Consider the following 20,952-nt stretch of genomic DNA (forward strand, 5'->3'; position numbering starts at 1 on the left):
GCTAAAGACTCCAGAAAGTCAACACACGATTTGAATCTTAAAAGCTGCTAGGGAAAAGAAATAAACCACCTATAATGGAAAGCCCATCAGAATCACAGCTGATTTCTCAGTACAACCCTCAGGTCAAGGAGATCTTGGAGTGAAGTATTTCAAGCTCTAAAGAAAAACAACTTTCAACACAGATATACATATTTATATGTTATATATATGATATATTCAAAGATATACAGTCTTTGAAAACTGATAGGGAAATATTTCCATGATAAAGAACATCTGAGGAGGTGCTGGGTGGGCCCTAGAGTCGGGCAATCCAAAGTCGTGCTGAAGCCGCAGCTGCTGATAACAGGAGTCCATGAGTCCTGGGCCCTTGATGGGAGGACACAGCACAGTGTGGAGTGGAACCAAGGTGGAGAACTTTATTGGCTCTCGGTGAGTACTGGAAATTGGGTCCCAGGGCCCTGCAGAGCAGCCGGAGCCACCTGGCCACGCCAGAGGAGGCCGTGGAGAGGACCATGCACTTGGGCACCAAAGCTGGAGCCATGTAGTTTTCTGAAGAGGCAGAATGCTGATCTAGACATGGGAAAACCACATCAAGATAGAATCTACCTCTGTGGAGGAAGGAAAAACGTGAGTGGAGGGGTGGATCCCTACATGCTCACTGAGACTGGTCCACACTGTGCTGGGAGCGCCATGGAGTCAGGCGATTCAAGGTCAAGCTGAAGCCACGGCCACCGATAATGGGAATTGTTGAGTCCCGAGCCCTTGGCAGGAGGACGTGGTGCAGCATGGAGTAGAGCCAAGATGGAGAACTGCATTGATTCCCCATGAGTGCTGGGATTGGGTCCCGCAGCTGCTGTCACTGGCTGGAGGACATCTTGGAGTTGGGTAGAGCCTGGTGCTGCGGCAGCATCAGTCGGCCACTCCTGATGCAGAGAGGACTGGTGGGATCTGCTGGGGCTGAGCTACACCTCTGGTTGGGACCCAGTAGCCAGGGACAAAACTGTCATGACTTTGTGATGTCTACAAGGTACAGCCTAAGTTGCTAAAGGAATTTCTGGGTCAGCTGGCTCAGAGGCTCGAGGCTAGCCTGCACCATCCCTGCATCCCTGCAGGTACCTCAGATAACAGCAAATTGGGGAGGGCAGCAAAACCCCAGTCAGCAGGCTTTGGAAAGACCCTAAGCAATACGGAGAGGGCCAGAGACCCCCAGGACACACCAGTCTGAAAGAAACCAGAAACATGACAAGAGATAGAAATAAAAAAAAAACCTTCAGCCACTGACCCTGGGAAAATAAGCCCAGGGGAGGTAAATACAGAAGAGAACCAGTGCAGTAATCATGCAATATTAGACACAGGATCAGTGGACATAAAGAGATACCTTCGTGACTTCATAGATGAATTTAAAACTGTACTTCTGATCCAAGTGAGGCAAGATATAAAAAGATTAATTAAATAAATGATAAGCCCCTCCCAAGAGAACACAGATGGAAGAATGGAGGAACTCAGAAACCTTTGATGAAGAATATAAACAAAACCTAAATACATGAAACAGATCCAAAGAGATTACCAGGAAACTAAAAACTCCATTGAAAGCTGGCAAAATGCCTTGACAGAAACTAACGTTAGCCTTTCAAAACTTGAAGAGAGATTTATGATGTGTGATTGTGAAAGAAAAGATCTCTTGAAAATAACAAAGAACCAGGAAGAAACAATTCAAAGGCTAGAAGATGACAAGATGATTTATAATTTAAGAATAAAAAACATGAGCGAGGAAGTAGGAGTAACCACAAATGAACTACAAAGACTATTCACAGATATAATTAAGGAAAACTTCCCAAGCATAGGAAAAAAAATGATATCCAGATAAATGAGGCATACAGAATTCCAGCCACCTACAACCAAATCAGATCTCCACCCAGACATATAATAATCAAGATTCCAGAAATCCACCACAAGAACAGAATATTAAAAGCAGCCAGAGAAAAGAAGCAGATTACCTACAAAGGAAAAATTATCAAAATAACAACAGACTTATCAACACAAATTCTCAAATCGAGAAGGGCCTGAGGGGAAATAGTCCAAGCCCTGAAAGAAAATAACCTCCAACCAAGACTGATGTACCCAGAAAAATTCTCTCTCAAAATTAATGGAGAAACAAGATATTTCCAAGACAAGGAGGAACTGTGGGAGTTCATGGCCCCCAACCCAACCCTACAAAAAATACTGAGGAACATTCCAGAGAGAGAGAGGAAAAAATACCAGAATTCCAGCAACAGTGGCAGAGAGGCCTCAATGAACAGGGAAGACAGTGGAATGAAGGAGTAAAGTGGACAAATAATAGCAGAAGAATAGAATAGCAGAGATGAGGCAGACACAGTAAGCTATAGTCTTTAATATAGACAGCCTTGATACACTAACAAAAGAGAAACACAGGCAGAGTAGATTAGGAGGCAGGATCCATCCAGATGCTCTGAATAGTAAATACACTCAACCTGAAAGAGGGTTAATAAACTGAGAGTCAAAGATGAGAAAACAATGCTATATGTGACAAGAAACCAGAGAGAAATAGGGACAACTCATCCAGCAGCCACAGACAGATTGGAAAGCTATGACCTTTTGGGCAGTGTAGAACTACACAGCTGGAAGGAAGGAAAACCCTATGACTTTAGTGAGTAAAGGAGTACAGCTCAAGATCAAGCTCAGGGGTAAAAAGGTTCAGCAACATTCAGATAACTGATTGGCCCCCTAATCTAAAAACTAAAGGAGTTAGTGGGACCCGAAATATACAAAGCACCCTGAGAAAGGGAAAGGGGAGGTATTGTCTAAAAAAGGAAGGCAGAGGACACTGTTAATAGTGTATCAGGATTTAAAAGCCACAGTAGTCTTATAGTTCTGTTTAGTTTGATCATATTTTGTTCTGGTCTGTCTACTCATATTAGATTCGGGGGCATAGAGAGCTAACCCAAAAATAGCAGGTTATACCACAGTAACTATCCTTAATTTCTTATTAACTTAAACTGAAAACCCTGTATTACTTACATTGTCTACTATGACTGATCTTATTTGAAGCTGGTTTAGACTGCTGTTTTGCCTTGACTGATTTTATTCAAATTTGGTATGCTTGATAGTATCAAGTCCAAGAGTAGAGGCAACTATTCTGAAGATGACAAGATGTAAAAGATATCCATTCCAGTTTTGATTATTAACTAATTTCAGTCCTACAATGTCTTCAAAGTTGTGTTTTTATAAAAATAGCTATGTAATGTTATGCTTAACTATATAATGCCTGATGATTTGGACAATTCTATTGAAAATCACAAGAGAAAGCATAGTAACTACTGTATCGCCTTATATTATGGTCTTATATGTCTTTTTCATTTCATGTTTCTCTAGGAATTTGTTTTGTTGTCTTGTTTTGATCTGTTTTTCTCTATAATACAGAAAGGATAGATATATATGTAGAGATTCACACATGGGAAGAATTTCTAAACTATTTACGGTAACAGATTATATAATACATGATGTAATGAACAGATGCTCTGAAGAAGAAGAGACACTAAGAAACCCAGTGCTAATTCTGTAGCATTATGATATAAAATCTAGCAATATTAACGTTCATTGTTCAGAGTGATATTAGTCTAGTCTCTTATGTTCAATTTCAGCATAAAGATAAAGACAGCTACTACGAAGAGAATGAGAGACATTATGGTAGTCATTATTGACTTCCCCAAAATCAGGTCTTGAAGACCTAAAAAGCCTTCATCATCCTGTAATGATTTGATTAGTTCTATAATGTTCAGTTTATATTCAACATGTGTAAAGATGAGGACAACTATTTGGAAGAAAACTAGAGACAATAAGATAGACAGTGAAGATCTCCAGTGGACTTGCTTTGAAATCTGTGTTTCTTTAAATTGTTTCCTTATGAACAAGTGTTTAATCTTACCCTCTGTAAGATAAAAAACAAGTGTGTAGGACTGATAACCATATTACTAAGTTTTTGTTGGATCATTGAGCAGAACTGTTTTTAGTATCATTATCTGAATGTCACTTTGTATGCTTTAATTATCTAACTTGAACGACTATCTCTAAGATGACAATATGTAACTTATCAACTAGTGATTTCTTACTGTTTATTTTTCTGAAATTCTGTATTATTTCTACCCTTTTTCTGTTTTGCTTTGTTTTTTTCTCTTTAAATTAAAAAAAGAACATCTGAGGAAATTTATAATCACCAAATCAGCACTCCAAAATGTTTTGAAGGACATTCTAGAGAGAGATAACAAGGACTAGCAGCTCCACAAACTCCAACAGAAGGAAACCACCAGGCAAAGTAAGCAAACAGAAGGAGGGAGAAAAAAACAGAGGGAGCCAACAACATGTAAATAACATCACAAGGATAAGTCAGCACACATCAGTTACAACCATCAATGTTAATGGTCTCAGTTCACCAATTAAAAGACACAGACTGGCAGAATGGATCAAGAAACAATATCTAACAATGTGCTGCATACAAGAAACACATTTAAATAAAAAAGAAATTCATAGATTGACAGGATGGCAAACAATACTCATGGGACAGGAACTCAGAAAGCAGCAGAGGTAGTTATTTTACTTGAGCACAGAGTGAATTTCAAGCCAAAACTGATTAAGGGGGATAAAGAAGGTCACTACATCCTTGTAAAGGGAACAATCCAAGAGGAAGCAAATCATCATAAATATATGTGCACTAAATGCTGGCTCACTCCACTATATAAAACAAATATTTTCAAGCTCTTTAATGAAATTGAAAGGGAATCAGTATTCCCAAATTCATTTTTGAAATGGCCAAGTGAGGTTTATCTCTGTGACACAAGGATGGTTCAATATATGTAAATGCATAAATATAATATACCATATTAACAGAGCCAAGGACAAAATTCATATGATCATCTCAATAGATGCAGAAAAAGCTTTTGACAAAGTCTAGCACCCATTCATGATAAAGACCCTACAGAAAATTGGAATAAATGGTATCTAGCCCAATCTGATAAAAGCCATTTATGACAAACCAACAATTAACATCATAATAGATGGACAAAAATGAAAACTTTTTCTCAAACATCAGGAACAAGACAAGGATGCCCACTATCTCCACTCTTATTCAACACAGCCTTGGAAACTTTCACCAGAGCAATTCGATAAGAGAAAGAAATAAAAGGAATAAATATAGGAAAAGAAGAATGTAAATTATTGTTACATAAAGCCTACATGATACTCTATGTAGAAGACTCCAAAAACTCTGCTAAAAAAACTGGTGGATTTACTTAACAAATTCAGTAGCATATCTGGATACAAAGTCAACACTCACAAATCAATAACCTTGTACATGAATAACACACTCACTGAGGTAGGAATTAGGGAAACAACATGTTTCACAATAGCATCTAAAAGATGAAAAATCTCAGGGTCAATGTAATGAAGGAAGTAAAAGACCTGTGCATTGAAAACTACAGTACTCTGAGAAGGAAACGAGGGTATTAGAAAATGGAGAGATACCCCTTGCTCTTGGGTAGGAAGAGCCAGAGCAGTGAAAGTGGTCATAGCTCCAAAACTGTTATACAGACTTAATGCAATTCTGATCAAAATTTCACTAATATATCATACAGAATTAGAAAAAAACTATCCTAAAATTCATCTGGAACCAGGAGAGACTTAGAAGAGCAAAAGTAATTCTGGACAACAAAGGCAAGACGGGGCATCATAATCCCTGACTTAAAATTATACTATAAAGCTATTGTGATAAAAGCAGCATGGTTCTGGCAAAAAAACCCAAACAACTGCCCCAAAAAAACAGACCCAAAGGTTAATGGAACAGATTAGAAGGTACAGACATAACTCCAGACATACTGAGCCACCTTGTCTTTGACCAAGATGCCAAACACATTCACTGGAAGTAAGATAGCCTCTTTGCTAAATGGTGCTAGAAAAACTGGCTCTAAACATGGTGAACATTAAAATTGGACCCGTATCTTTCACCATGCTCTGCCTTAATATTAAAACAGAAACATTAAGTCTGCTGTAAGATAGAATAGGTAAAATTACTGAAGATACTAGTATAGGTGAAGACTTTATGAATCCAACCCCATCACACAGGAACTATCACAAAGAATCAACAACTGGGATCTCATCTTATTAAAAAGCTTTTGCACAGCAAGAGAAGTCAGCAACAGAGTGAAGAGACAACCCATAATATGGGATAAAATGTTTTCCAGCTGTTCCTCAGACAAGGGATTACTATTGAGAACATGTTAAAGAACGCAAAAAAATCAGACCTCCCAAATTTAAAGACCCAATTCAAAAAAGGTCATCTGAGATGATTATATACTTCTCAGATGAAGAAATGCAGACAGCAAATAAAAATATGAAAAAATGTTCTATATCACTGGCCATTTGAGAGATGCAAATTAAAGCAACAATGAAATTCCACATCACCCCAGAAAGAATGGCTATTGTCAAGAAACCAACCAATAACAAATGCTGGAGAGGCTGTGAGGCAAAAGGAACCCTTCCCTGTTAGTAGGAGTGTAGACGGTTGCAACCACTCTGGAAATCAGTGTGGAGATTTCTCAAAACACTAGGACTAGAAGTCCCATTTAGCCCTGCTATTCTCTTTCTGCATATCTGCCCAGGGAAAATTAAAAACATCATAATTTGTAATTTGTAACACAATTTGTAATAGCCAGAACTTGGAAACAACCCAAATGCCAATCAGCCAAATAATAGATAAAAGAGATGTGTATTTTTATACAATGGAGGACTACTCAGCTATAAAGATGGATAAACTAAGACTTTTATACATAAATGGCTGCAACTCGTGACCATGCTCATAAGTGAAATAAATGCGACTGGCATGTGTGAACATCATACTGTCTCCCTAGTATAAGAAACTGAAAGTGTAAATTGTATCTAAAATGTATAGTAGATATTATAAAATGGGAAGAAGCTTCAGAAAGGAGAAGAAATGGAAAAAAGAAGAAAGGGAAAAACAAACAAATGTGTGTGTGTGTGTGTGTGTGTGTGTGTGTGTGTGTGTGTGTGTATGATAGTTATACTACCAATTTCTCTTAGTTCATTGAAAAGTTTGTGCTAATATTGTTTAAAGAATTAAATGTCGATATCTTATACTCTGAGTAACTAATTTAAAGATAACAATATGAAATGTATTAGCCATTGACCCTCTTATTACCTTGTTTTGAAATTTTATTTTTTTCTCTTTAAAAAAAAAAAAAAACAGCCGGAGATTTAGCTCAGCCGCATGAGTGCCTGCTTTGCAAGCATGCAGTCATGAGTTTGATCCCCAGTACCAACAACAACAAAAAAAATTCTGTTTTTGTGATTGTTTTTACTAGGAATAAGCATTGAATTTCGTTGAAGACTATCTCACCATCGATGGGAGGCAGTCGACATTTTCTCCCTTTGACCTGTAGTATGACATGTTAAAGGAGCTTCCGGCATTGAGCCTGCCTCGGGTTCTTGGAATGAAGGCATTTGGTCACTGGTGAATTGTTCTCTTAATGTGAAATTGGAGTCTGCTAAGATTTGGTTTAAGACTTTTACATCAGTTGTGAAAGGTGATGCTGATATGTAACTTTCTTTTTGTTGTACTTTCCACATGAAAATGTCACCATTATACTTCTGAAAAAAGGTTGGAAATCTTCCTTCACTTTCTGTGCTTTAGAACAATTTGTGGGGCGTTAATGTAACCTGATCTTTGAAGATTTGGCAGACTTCTATTTTAAAATCATCTGGACCTGGTGCCTTTGGGGGAGTGGGTGCTTTATAGCTTTCTCTGTTTCTTCTACAGAAGTAGATTTTTTAAGTTTTCTATCTCTACTGGGGTGAATTTTGATCAATTATATTTTTTTAGAAAAATGTATACTTTATTCAGGCCTCAAATTTGTCTCAGTGGCATTACTCCTACTTTTATTCCACCGCTTCCTTTCTGCAGCCCATAGGTATTTCCTAATATTCATCACCATAGATGTTGGGACTGTTTTTAGACTACAGATAGCCTGAGAGTATATATATCTCTGTCTGGTTATCTTTCCTTAACAATGTTTCTGAGATACATCAATATTTTAAAATACTTATGTTTGTTTGTTTGTTTTAAGGTCTTACTGCTTTGTTTTAAGGTTCAGACTTTGCTTGAACTCACTATGTAGCCAAGTTGGCCTCAAACTCACTGCAGTCTTCCTGCCTCAGCCTCCTGAATGCTAGATAGGTGTACATCACCACATGCAACTTATCCATATTTTGCACAATACATAATTCTTTTAAAATTTGTTTTTTATTGTGTATTATTATTCTGCAATCTGTTTTTTTTTAACCAGGGATTGAACTCACTACCTCATGCTTTCCAGGCAGGTGCTTATGCAGCTGAGCTATATTCCTAGCCCATATTCTGCAGTCTGTTTATCCATTCTATCATTGATAAACATGAGTATAGCTGCTGTAAATAACCTTGTTCATATACTTTTGTGAGCACACCCATTTCACTTGGATAAATACTAAAAGTGGAGATTTTTATTGACACCTAGCTATTGTGCATATTTATAGAGAGCAGTTTGATAGTCTTTGTACACATTGTATACAATGTGTAATTGTGCATATTTATAAGGTGCAACATGATAGTCTGTGTATATCTATAGAGTCTGTGTTATTGTCTGTATACACACTGTATACAGTGTATAATGTGATGATTAAGTCACAGTAACCAACCTTTGCATCTCTTTAAATGTTTATCCCTCCCCTGTGCTTAAAGCTTCCATGCTCTTCCCTTCTGCAGTTTGACAGGGCAGGACTACACATTAGAGTCTTCTTACTTGCTATGGAACACTAGAACTTACTGCTTCTATCTAACCCTACTTTGGTACCCATTATACCGCATCTTCTCTTTTTCACCTTTAGTGACCTTGCTTGTACTCCCTACTTATGGAAAGTTAAATTTTTTTTGCCACCACATGGGTTAGAACATGAGGTATTTGATGCTCAGTGCTTACTCAAAAGCGTCCTATAGTTCTGCCCATGCTGCTGCGGGTGACAGGGTTTCATTCTTTTTATGGCCAAATAGTATTTCATTGTGTCTATGAGCCATGCCTTTCTTATCTGTTCATTCTGTTGTTGGTTCTTTCAGTTGTTTCATTTTGTCTGTCTGTCGTGAATGGTGCTGCCTGGGGGTGCAGGAGTTTCTTCAACACACTGACTCATTGCAGGAGTGAAGTTGCTGGATCAGATGGTAGATGTATGTTTAATTTTTTGAGGAAACTTCCATAACGCCTGTGGATAATTTCCTACCAGCAGTGTCCGAGCACATCCTTACCAGCACTTATCGGTAGTTTTTTGTTTGGTTTGGCTTTTTTCTTTTGAAACATGGTCTCATTGTGAGCCCACTCATGACCCTCATGCCTCAGCCGCTGAATTGCCGGGATTACAGGCATGTGCCACCATGCCTGACTGTCTTTAGTCTTTTGGATGATAGCCATTCCTCCTGGCATGAGTTGATACCTCATAATGGTTCTAATTTGCATTTCCCTGATGATCAGTGATATTGAGCATTTCTTTATGTGGACCATTTGTATATCTTCCTTAAAACAATGTCTCTTCAGATCATTTATACATCAGAGGTGAAATTGAAGAGTGGAACTCCTCCAAGGAAACAGAAGCTGATCCATAGTTCCTTATTTCCCCTTTATACCATCCAGGCAAGAAGCCACTGTAGGGTGGGACTTCTACATTCTAGAGTATGGAACTGCTGAGCTAATTAGTTAAACTGCTCCTACTCAAGTTGACACAATCAGTCAACCATCACACGTTCTAACCCATGCATTTTCATTGACTTTTTTCACTTTAATTGTTCTTTTACTAACACTAGATTTAGTTAGCTCTGTGTTCTTTAATTCCTTGAGAACCATTCACTTTCCTTCTGTGCAGTCTTTCTGTGCTTATTGGGATCTGTGCTGACACCATGTTCACATGAGATTCCAAGATTGGAGCGCTCTCTGTATTCCTGCAGTGATGAGGGCTTCAGTTTGTGCTGTTTCACTTGCTCTTACTGGTCACCATTTTTTAGAGTGAACAAGGGGGATGGGTTTTTGTGGAGTCCTGACCACGGGCTGCCTGTAGGTCTTTAAACGCTTAGAAATTAATATGTATAAAGCTCAGTGGTGAAATTAGCACATGACATCTATAAACAGGTAACCAAAGGAGAAGTTACAATGAATACATGAAATCTTTTTCAATGTCATTGGTAATCAAAGAAATGAAAACTATAATGGTAAAATAATTTATCACTGAACAAATTGGTAAATTGTGGCAGGAGGGAGATGAGAGGGTGGAGTAGGGCAATAAAAATGATCACACTGCAATACACATATATACCAGTTCCCCAAGCTGAATGAATTTATTGCATATTACAAACATATACTTATAAAATGAAACAAACTGGTAAAGATTTTTACAAAGGTAGGGGGAAGTATCTAGCATGTTAGGAGTTACAGAAGTGACTGTTGTGGTTGGCCACCAATTGCACATGCTCATGAAAGTCATAGTATCTGAACGCCCCTGCTTCAAGGGTACAAACTGAAATGTGAATGCTCCTGTGTGACCGACGCTATTTTCCACAGTTCTGTATAGCCCAGTGAAATCCCCAGTTTCCTGATGATTGTTAGGCACACAGTGAAAAGAAAAATCAAGAGACAAATAGCAGCACAATGGGGATCTAGGGTGGCCAGTTCTTCATAGGGAACACAAGGGCCGCAAGGCAGAACCTTGGTATTTATTGATCATATTTACATTGAGAAAAACGGGGAGGAAATTATCAGATAACTCAGAAGGCAATGGTAGTCTTATGCTGAGAGGGATCTTCCAGTGATCCAGAGGGTGGGCAGTGAGGTGATCTTAAACTAAAGAGGATTTTATGTTGATGGATAGTAAGAATTTTGTCCTTTTCCCCAGCTGAAACCTCTTTTTATTACTACTCTGTTCTCAAGGAACAAGAACGTCTTCAGGTGATGTAATCTTGCTTGGGAGCATCACAGCATCACGAAATTGTTGAGGCCTCAACTGTGATCAGAGGCACACAGAGTTATGTTTCTGCATCCATAGCCAGCCTGCACAGCAAGATACTAGGCCTCAGACAAGCGCTAATCACAATTTAATTATGAAATGATTCCCACCCTAAAGATGATACAGAATGGCCCTCCACACCAGATGATTTCAGATTCAGTGAGGTACTCTTCTCATCACAAAGGCAATGATGTGAGAGGCACATGGGGGTGAATTGGGAGGTAGACAGGAGATAAGTAGGGATGGGCAACAGATGAATGATAGGAAAGAGAGATGATGGGCAGGTGGAGTGCAGATCTTGTGGGTAGGTGGCCTTGAATCTCATGCATCTTCACTGATGTTGGTTCTAGGAGGACACCACAGGATGAGGAGAGTTTGATTTTCAAATAAAGGGAGGCTGGCTGTAAGTCAAGCATGATGTAGCTACCTTCCTGGAACAATCCTCCAAGAATTATGGATATGACTGAGATTTAATAATCATAAATATTGTGAACATACTCTAATAAATTTTAAATTAAGGTAGAATGAATGCATTTCTAGAAAATAGTTGATGTAAGAAAAAATTTTAAAAACTTGAATATACAATCATCATTAAATAAATTGATTAACATTAAAACCTACTCCCTTTTCCATCTACCGTTTTTCCCAATTGTGCCCAAACCAGATATTTTCAAGGCGAAATGAACTCGAATTCAAAGGTACATATCATCCTCATACTAAGTAAGCAGGCCACAAAGATGAGAGAAGAGGGAGGATCCAGCTTCAAAGGACTGTTACTTGACAACAAAATTAGGAAAGCATAGTCAATGCTAGCTCAGAAATGAGGACTCCTAGTGAGGACTGGCCCACTGAAGAACATAAAAATCACAATCACTTCGGGTCTGCCCCAGAATGCAAGAAGGGTTCATCAGCGGAAAACCTACTCATTAGAGACCAAGGAAAGACTAGGCAATTGTTTCAACAGATATAGAAAAAGCATGTGACAAAGTTCAATATTTTTTTCAATAAAAATTTCTAGAAAATTCAAAAAGTGTTCCAGGGTAGTGTGCAGGAGGATGTGGGTGGGAAGATGTGAAATGGGAGTTCCCGTCTTCCTTTGCGTTTGGTACTTCAGTATGTCATTTTGAGGATGTTTTATGTCATAAAGCATGCATGTAAAGAAAGAAGAGCCAAGTTTTAGCCTAACAACCTGACCAACTTCTTGCTGCCTGTTGGTGGAAGCTAATAAAAGGTCAAGAGGGTGCATTGCATGAATGTGGACAGTGAAATGGGAATGCTAAAAACTTTACACAGAATTCCGGTGTCTCCTTTTCCTTTATGGTCAAGACAGCTCAATTTTCTTGTTTCTTCTAGTCTCTCAATGGCTTCGCTCTGGTTGTGAGTGCAGAAGGGATGATATTTTATGCATCAGCAACAATTGTGGACTATCTGGGATTCCACCAGGTAAACAAAATTGAACTTTTTTCTGTTGAATGCTGGACCTGTTACCTTTGCAAATGTTTGTTTATTTGAAGGTTTAAGAAATATCAAAAATGAAGCTTTCCAAGTCACCACGCTTGCTCTGGCTAGCATAGCCCATATTCTGGTGTTTGCAGGAGGCACAGTGGTATTGGCCACTCCCAGCAGGCTGGCCCTGTCCTTGGCTTCCTTGTCAGGGAGCCATCATAGCAGTCTCCAACTGCAGACACTTGGCACATTCAGGACAAGTTTGTTCCAGAAGTACCCTCACTGATTTGCAGATAATTCATGTGGGATGCCACCAGGCCAACCCAGGTTGGGTAGTTCTGGGCGTTGGGGCCAAGAGCTGGCATTGAGACCCAAACACAGGAGCTTGGAAGGATGACCCCACTTAAAAAGGTACAAGAAGACTTTCATCCATAGTTCAGAAAGAAACAAGGGAACTTTTTTTTCTGCTTGGCCACTGGAAGGAAAAAAAAAGTCTCTGATAGGAAATAGAAAGGTGGAATGTGGAATCCATTTGTGCACAACAAAGGAGGAAGGGAAGGCTCCCCAGGCTGGTAGAACTCAAAACCCAGGCCTTGGGCTGCACCAGGGTCATCATCACCAACATGTCCTCTCTGAAGCTGATCTTGCAATCCAGAGATCACACATGGAAAGCCATGGATAGCAAGCAGAAGCCAGCAGACATAATAACAGGTTTGGTACCTTCCCAGAAGAGCTTAAAACAATAGCACAGTCTGAAAGATGCTAGGAAATAAATGTACTATAAGATGGTATGAAGAAAGGACAACATATAATGAAAAAAGAAGAAATAGTATTCTGGAAAATAAGCTAGGATGTTAGGATTGATTCAGAGTACAGTCATCCCAGAGCTTAATATAAAGAATTTGTGAGTAGGGTCACGGATTTAGTAGTAAGGGTAAAGAGAGCTCCAAAGGACAGATCAGGCACTCAATGGGCCTATCCTGCAGACCCTCAGATCTGAGCACCAGACCCTTCGGATGCAGGTGAGGCCATGGTCCTAAGTGGTGTAGGTCACCGAGGTGCCTTCAAGGCTGGCCAGGACTTGCCCTCTGTGGAGGTCAAGGAAGATGCAGGAAGCAGCTCCGAGGGTGCCCCTCATCCGTGGCACAGCAGACCCTGGAGGGGTCTTGGCCTGCTGGGCCGCAAGAGCAGGACCCTGTCTCATTGCTTTAGATGCTGCCGACAGAAGGCAGATGTTCCAGGAGTTGGGATAGACACACAGAAGGGAAATGTGGGGCAGCAAGGCAATGAGGAGAGTGATTAAAACCAAAATGTTGTGTTTGGGCAGAAAGCCAAGGGCTGCAATGCCAAAGGCAGTGGAAGCCAAGATATGAGGGTGTGGGTCTCTGACACGTTGTTAAAATCTGCCTGAGACCAGCAGAGTGTTTTATCTAATTTCCAAGAAAACTACAATTTTGAATAGTTTTCCAGAACTGAAGTAGCTGTGTTCTTGTATCTGCCTCTAAGTTTAACATCCTGCCACCTGAGCCCATGTGCAGACCCCAGGACTCCTTACCCTAACACGCAGATTTTCTATCCTGTCTTGGGAGCTAGTGTGGTATTGTATGCTTATGCTCACCTGTTCCCCAGCAGCCTCTCATCCAGCCCTTTAGACACAGCTCAGCATCTGGCCTGGATCAGCCCATGGTAGTGGGGTGCAGGGTTGGAGGGGACAGCCGTGTGCAGGCAATGTGAATGCTGGCCATTAGCCCAACTCCCAGGGCTCCAGAAGCTGCTCTTTTGGGAGTACAGGGGGTGGCGGGCTGAGCATTGTCAGCTCTGCAATCACTGTACCACAGGGTGCCTCAATTCCTATGTTCATACAATGTACAGTGTGTTGTCTGCCTCCCTAACTGCTCTGGGGCCGGTTGGGAAGGAGGAGCTCTTTGTGCCTGACAAAGGTGCTCCTGCCACACAGAGAGAGCTCCAGCATTCCACTAGCCACTCTTGATGGCTTGACCCTGCTGGTCTGCTGAGACGAAACCTATCCTGAAGTCTTGCATGGGAATCCTTGGACTTTGCTTACACTGTGGAGAGCAGAGAAAAGCAGAAAGAAAAGCTGTTTGCTGAGGCTCAATGCTTCCCTTGCTGTGGTGTTCAAGTGCCCATGACAGTGCAGAGCTTGATGATGTGACACAGTGACATGAGCGGGCTTCTAGCATGGACAGCACTGAATGCAGACTTTGTGGCTCCATGTGTAGGGCCTGTGTTCTGCACACTTAAAGTTACTCAGTTCCCAGCCCTGTCTGCTCAGTGATTCTGGAGCCTCGAGAAGGCAGAGCTGTTTCCTTTAGCCAGGACTGGTGGCTGCACTGTGGAGTTTGGCTCTGAGGACAAAGGCAGGTACTATGTGTAGTGGCTCTGAATGTATATCAACTAGCTCACTGAATCTTTTATTTTCTTGGAGCTTTGTGATTTCACCTGAAGCATTAGAAATGAAAAAGTTTTGCATTTATTATAAATAATTTTTTTCTTCAAATGCTATTCAATCAGGACTTGCTTCAAGTTTATGCAAACATTTCATGCAAAAGTATACATCGACTTTGTGCTCTTGTGAGTTTCTCCTGCCTGACATCTTGCAGAAAGCCAGGAGCCAGTTCCTTACCCTTGCAGCTGAAAGCATGCTGTCCATACTTTGCATCAGCACACCTGGGGCAACCAGGGGGTTTTAACTACCTTGACACTTACTCAGGAAGCTGCTGGTACACAGTCACCTTGGCAGCTGTCCCCAGGTGAACCAGTCAGACTGCCCCAGCTTAGTGATCTGATCAGGTATGACTCCAATGGCAGATAGGTGCATATTTAGAGGTAAAAATGATGAGTGCTGGACCAGGAATGCTTTCATTCTAAGATCCACAACTCATGGTAAATTCACTTGATGAAAGCGGAGTTTGTGTTTTACCATCTGAGGAGCCACCCTACCACTGTGCCTCCATTGCATCTCCAGTCCTCTGACCTGCTTATTCCTTTTGTCCTGCTTATTCCTGGTGTCCTTTTGTGGAACCAAGAGATCAAGAAGAAGGTGGGGCAGTCAGAAAGGCCACACTGGGAATTGAAACACAGAACTTGGTTTCCTCAATCTCAGGCTTCCAAATTTCACCCTGTCTTTAAATTTGCCTTAGAAATGGGTTTTCTGGGGCTGGGGATTTAGCTCAGCGGCATAAGCACCTGCCTTGCAAGCAGGCAGTCGTGAGTTCGATCTCCGGTACCGATAAAAAAAAAAAAGAAATGGGCTTTCCAATTTTGCTTTGCCTACTACCATGCCCATCCCTCCATACCCCTTTCATAACTAATGAGGGTGTGGTGACAAGGGAGATGCCCTCCAGGATCCTGTGGGCCCTCAGATCATTGCCGTGCAATGGTTCTACAGAGCTGTGGGTCACCCACAAGCACTGCAGAGACAGCAGTATGTTAGCCTCCTGTCTCACTCAAACATCACAGCCATGCCACTTAGGGCTCCGCCTGTGTCACCTAAATTAAAACACAGAGGGAAAACAAGCTGCCAAAACAGGGTTAAAACCCCAAACCCTAGCTGGAGATTTAGTTCAGCGGCATAAGCACCTGCCTGGCAAGTGCAAGGTCATGAGTTTGATCCCTGATACAAAAACAAAAACAAAAAACCCAAACCCCAAGCAACAAATCCATCAAATGACCTACATACCTACACTTCCACAAAAAACATTTTTACAGAAATTTAGCCCAATCCAGACACACCAAGAGATATACTGTATTTTTAAATTGGGAGCCTTAATATAATTATAGAGATGCCAGTTTTTTCCAAATCAAATTGTAAAGTTAATGAAATCATAATAAAAACTGAGCACCTTTCTGGTGGGCATGGACATATTGATTCCAAAATTTCTATGGAAGTACAGAGGCTGAGAAGACCTAAGACCACCCATGAAAGGGAGGAAAGGGAGGCCAATGGTGACTGTTTGGGCCTTGCTACCAGCACCACAGCTTCCTGAGACTGTGGGCTCAAGGCCGGATGGACCGTGCAGTCAGATATCCAAAGCCATTGGGCTGGACTGCGTGCCAATTGCTGGGAGAGGGGGAAGTATGCTCATTTCAGCAAATGAGGCTGGAGAAACTGAATCCAAATGAGAAAAAAGAATCTTGTCTCCTACTTTAAACCATACTAGAGAAATTATTGAGCAGATGAAAGAAGACTCTAGAAGATGGCAGGGTAAGTTCTAATGCCTGTGCGGAAAGATGTCCTAAGCAAGAATGAGCACCATGAGGGGAACTGTGCAGATCCTGAGGAAGGTGAGCAGGCAGCTGGGCAGTGGGAGACATCCTCAACAGAGTGCATACAAGAGCACATCAGTGGGATCCATGAGGATGAGAATCCAGCAGCAAGCATACAATGTACATGCACATACACGTGCACATCCAAAACCCAATAAATACATGAGCAGACCACGTTTTCCTGACAGACAAATGAAAGCCACAATGAGATGCCACTGTACATCCACTGAGAGGCTGAAATGCCAAGTGTTGGTGTGGTACAGGAGCAATGGGGATGCTGCCATGGTGGGCCAGCACCTGTAGATGAACCCTGGATGCAGCAGCCACTCAGTTGTGTCCAGACATGGCAGCTGTGGAACGCCACCTGGGAGACACCAGCCAGAGAATTAGTACTGCAGCAGAAACCACCTCGTGGAAATAGGACACTGCTGCCTCACATAAGCCAGTCTCATGGATGTGACATTGGGTGGGACAGACACCAAAGGGCATAATGTCCTGCATACCAGCCTTCGGGGGGGGGGGGTTCTGTTCAGTGCAACATCTTGTATCCTGCTTGATCCCATCCTGATCACAAGCTACACACAATATTTGGGGCACATTTTCCATGTCCTACTTCAGTCCTAGAAGTTCATTAAGAAGCCAGAAGAACAGAAATGTTTCCACTTCTGCCATATGGCCCTCTGCCCCTGGCTCCACAGTGCCCCAGAGCCCTGATAGGGCAGTACTGATCAAGGATAGCGGCTGCCCAGCCCTTCTCTGCCTCTCCTCTGGGCTCCCTCTTCTTGTTAAGGGAACTGTCTTAGTTACTTTTCTCATTGCTGAGAAAAAAATACCCAATACCCAAGGTTAAAGGAGAAAAGGTTTATTCAGCTCACAATTTGTAGAGGTTTCAGTCCATAGTCAGCTATATCTAAGTTAGGGGTATCATGGCAGTGGGGCATCACAGAGGAGAAACAGTCCATGGAAGACAGAAGGCAGCAAAGCAGAAAGTAGCAAGCAGCAGCAGAAGCAGCAGCAGAGAAACAGCAGAAGCAGCCTTGTATTCTACCAGACACACCAAGGCTGGTAAGCCATCCATTACCCAGGGCAGGGCACCTTAATCTCTGGATCATACAACCTAGAGTCAGCCAGCTCCACAATCCCACCTATGACTGCATAACCCTATAGTTAGGGGAACATACAGCCATCACAGAGACATTCCCTTAGTCTAAGGGTGCCAGGCAGTGAAGTCCACTTCGCCTTTGCCTCCTCCCTGAAGTGTAAAGTCTTGTTTAACATTTGGGGACCTCATGGGGCTTGTCCAAGAATAGCAAGCACTCTGGAAAAGATGGTGGATCTCATCCACCTGCGTGAATATTCTTATTACATTCCTAAAAGGGAAGGTTATGATTGGTAAGGGACTTTTCCTCCAACCAAAAAGAATATTTGAACCCTCATAAGAATCCAGTCCAGAAGTGTCTGAACTCACAGGTGGGCATGTTCTGAAGGAGTCTAGTCCCATAGGGTTCCAGTAGTCCCTGGCAGGCATTTGGCCAGGTTCTGAGTGCGGGAAGGAGCCCCATCCATCAGAGAATGTGGAGGGCAGAGAAGCCCTGTGTGGGCTGCCTTGCGTTACCCATACCCTCTGAGAACATTTTACCACAGTAGGAGAACTGAGTCCCCCAAAGTCAGCCTTCATAGCTATGGTCTAGGCTTCAACTACCAGACCAGTCTGCCAACATGGATCCTGTGCCTGTGTAGATGACTGTCACCTCAGGCCCAGTTTGCCTTGAGGAGGTTGAAGACAGAAGATCAGACAGAGGCCTATGAGCTGGCAGGTCCCCAAGGCATCGAAAACTCAGACAGGTTGAGCCTGGTTCTAGGCAACAAGTCACAAAGAACATGAGGCACATGATGGGGAACACACAAATACCATAAGCTGGAGGTAATTTAGCAAGGCAGACACCTTGGCCAACACATAGGGGCCCAGACACCCCATTTTTGAGCTCCCAGTTTAGCCCGGGTTGAGCATCCAGTCATCAGGAGCTACTGGGATGCATTTGGGCTGGGGAGATCCTGGGAGGTGTGTCCCTGCTGGATGGTGATAGCCTCAAGGCTTTTCCCATAGGACTCTCCACAGGCATGACTTGCTTTTGACAGATGTAGAAATGCTGTAGTGTATAATTGCTAGAATGGGTATGCAATTCAGGGTGAGGCTAAAACAATTGTTTTGGTATTACAGACAGATGTAATGCACCAGAATATTTATGACTACATCCACGTTGATGACCGCCAGGACTTCTGCCGGCAGCTCCACTGGGCCATGGACCCCCCACAGGCGAGGTGTGGGCAGCCGCCACATACAGAGACAGGTGGGTCAGTGCATCTCAAATTCCTTGCAGCCCTGGACACCCTGGCTGTCCTTTGCCATCCATATTGGCTTCCTCATTGGAGTTTGCTTACTCTGGAGCTGACCTCCCTCATGGGCCATGTGGTCCTGCAGCTGGTCTGTCTTATGGTGCTTTGTGCACCTCCCTCATGTATCAGTCAATCCTTTATCATTGTTATAAATACCCCAAATAATCTACTTATGAAGAGGAAAGGGTTATTTTGGCTCACAGTTTTAACAGTTTCAGCCCATGATTTTGCGGGAGGCATGGCTTCTAGGACTCTGGTGGTACAGAAGGACCTGGTGGTGCAAAACCACTGACCTCATGGCCAGTAGGTGCAGAAGGGAGCAAAGGGGTAAGGCTCAAGATCCTCTAGTCCTCTTCGAGGACTGATCCCAGGAATCTGACACCTTGCATGAGGCCCTGCCTCTCAAATCTCTGCCACCTCCCAGCAGTACCATGTCATGGAGAGGAAATCAAGCCTTTAGCATAACAACCTTGGGGGATGAGTATGTACTTGAGACCCAGTTCTGGCCCTTTGTTAGAGCTAGAGCACTTGGATCTCTGTTTAAGATTTCTCTTATCTGCTAGGAGGCCCCCCTGCCAATCCAGATGTACCAACGAGTCTTGACAACATGATGAAATTGTGCATACCTTCCCAGGGAACTGCTTCTCCTCCAAGTTTTTGTTTGTCCCAAGTTGAGCAGGTATCAAACTCCTAATAGGCAACAAGTGAAGGTGAACTTGGAGGGGACAGATGAGTCCATGCCAGGGATACAGCATCAGCTAGGGGGTCCCATAGTAAAGAACATTCCCCGGTGTTTCCATACAGATCCATGGGCCCCAAATAACTCAGAGAAGTTTCCACCAGGGCCTCATTCACCTTAGTGAGTTGAATGCAAAATCCAGGCCACAGGTGCTTGCATCCTTATCATTTCATGAAGGTCAAACAAGCAAAACTGAAACTCCATGCCTTTAAGGGAGGGGGCCAAAGGAGGCAAAACCCACCAGAACAGCGAGGCAGGGGGGCTGTGCATTGATGTGAGCTGTGCAGCTGGGGCGGTATGTGTTGTGTACCTTGCATTGGCTGCAACATGTTTCACTAGCTTATTGATGTCTTTATGACTCTTTCTTGGTCATGGCCTCTGCCTCCCTGCCACGCCCCTGCACTGCCTTGGTAGAAGACAACACAGTCTTGGGGAGGCTCCTCAGGGCCCAGGAAGGGGGCGTGGGCTCACCCCCTGAGTACTCGGCCTTCCTGACTCGGTGCTTCATCTGCCGTGTACGCTGCCTGCTGGACAGCACCTCTGGCTTTTTGGTAAGTGAGGGGAGTCCTACATAGGGAATTGGCCCAGCTACAAAGCAGCCAGCATTGTGTGCTTTGGGCCCTGGGGTGAGGGTGACCCTGAATCTAAGTTCCACCTGCACAAGCTACCAGCACAAGGCCTGGCAACTCCCAGACTCCATGAGGGTGGTAAGTGAGTGGGAACAGGAGACCCCTGCAAGCCAAGGAGGTAAAGCAGATGAAACACTTAAAACTGACATGCACATCCTTCAGGGCACCATCTTCCAGGGAGCAGGGTATAAACCCCCACTCATACCTAGACAGTGCCTCGTACCACCCACAAACCCCACTGTTGGGACTACAGGAATTTTTAGATATTTAGATTTGATTAATATTAGGCCAACAGGTTGAAACCAGCCACAGCATGAATATTTATGTTAAAATCTGGCAAATACTGTA

At 42.5% G+C, this 20,952-nt stretch overlaps 1 protein-coding gene across 2 annotated transcripts in view; it reads left to right on the forward strand.

The window, feature by feature from the left end:
* Positions 1 to 20,952, forward strand: part of Ahrr (aryl hydrocarbon receptor repressor) — a 105,821-nt gene that overhangs the window by 77,032 nt on the left and 7,837 nt on the right. For both annotated transcript variants that reach the window (XM_013140927.2, XM_063257906.1), the window contains 3 exons: positions 12,460 to 12,549; positions 19,061 to 19,190; positions 20,390 to 20,526. In XM_013140927.2, the coding sequence (XP_012996381.2) occupies positions 12,460 to 12,549; positions 19,061 to 19,190; positions 20,390 to 20,526 (357 nt within the window). The remainder of the gene's footprint in view (positions 1 to 12,459; positions 12,550 to 19,060; positions 19,191 to 20,389; positions 20,527 to 20,952) is intronic.

Source organism: Cavia porcellus, unplaced genomic scaffold, assembly GCF_034190915.1.
Source record: "Cavia porcellus strain 051 isolate PalLab524CR breed Dunkin Hartley unplaced genomic scaffold, mCavPor4.1 scaffold_11, whole genome shotgun sequence".
Taxonomy (NCBI): domain Eukaryota; kingdom Metazoa; phylum Chordata; class Mammalia; order Rodentia; family Caviidae; genus Cavia; species Cavia porcellus.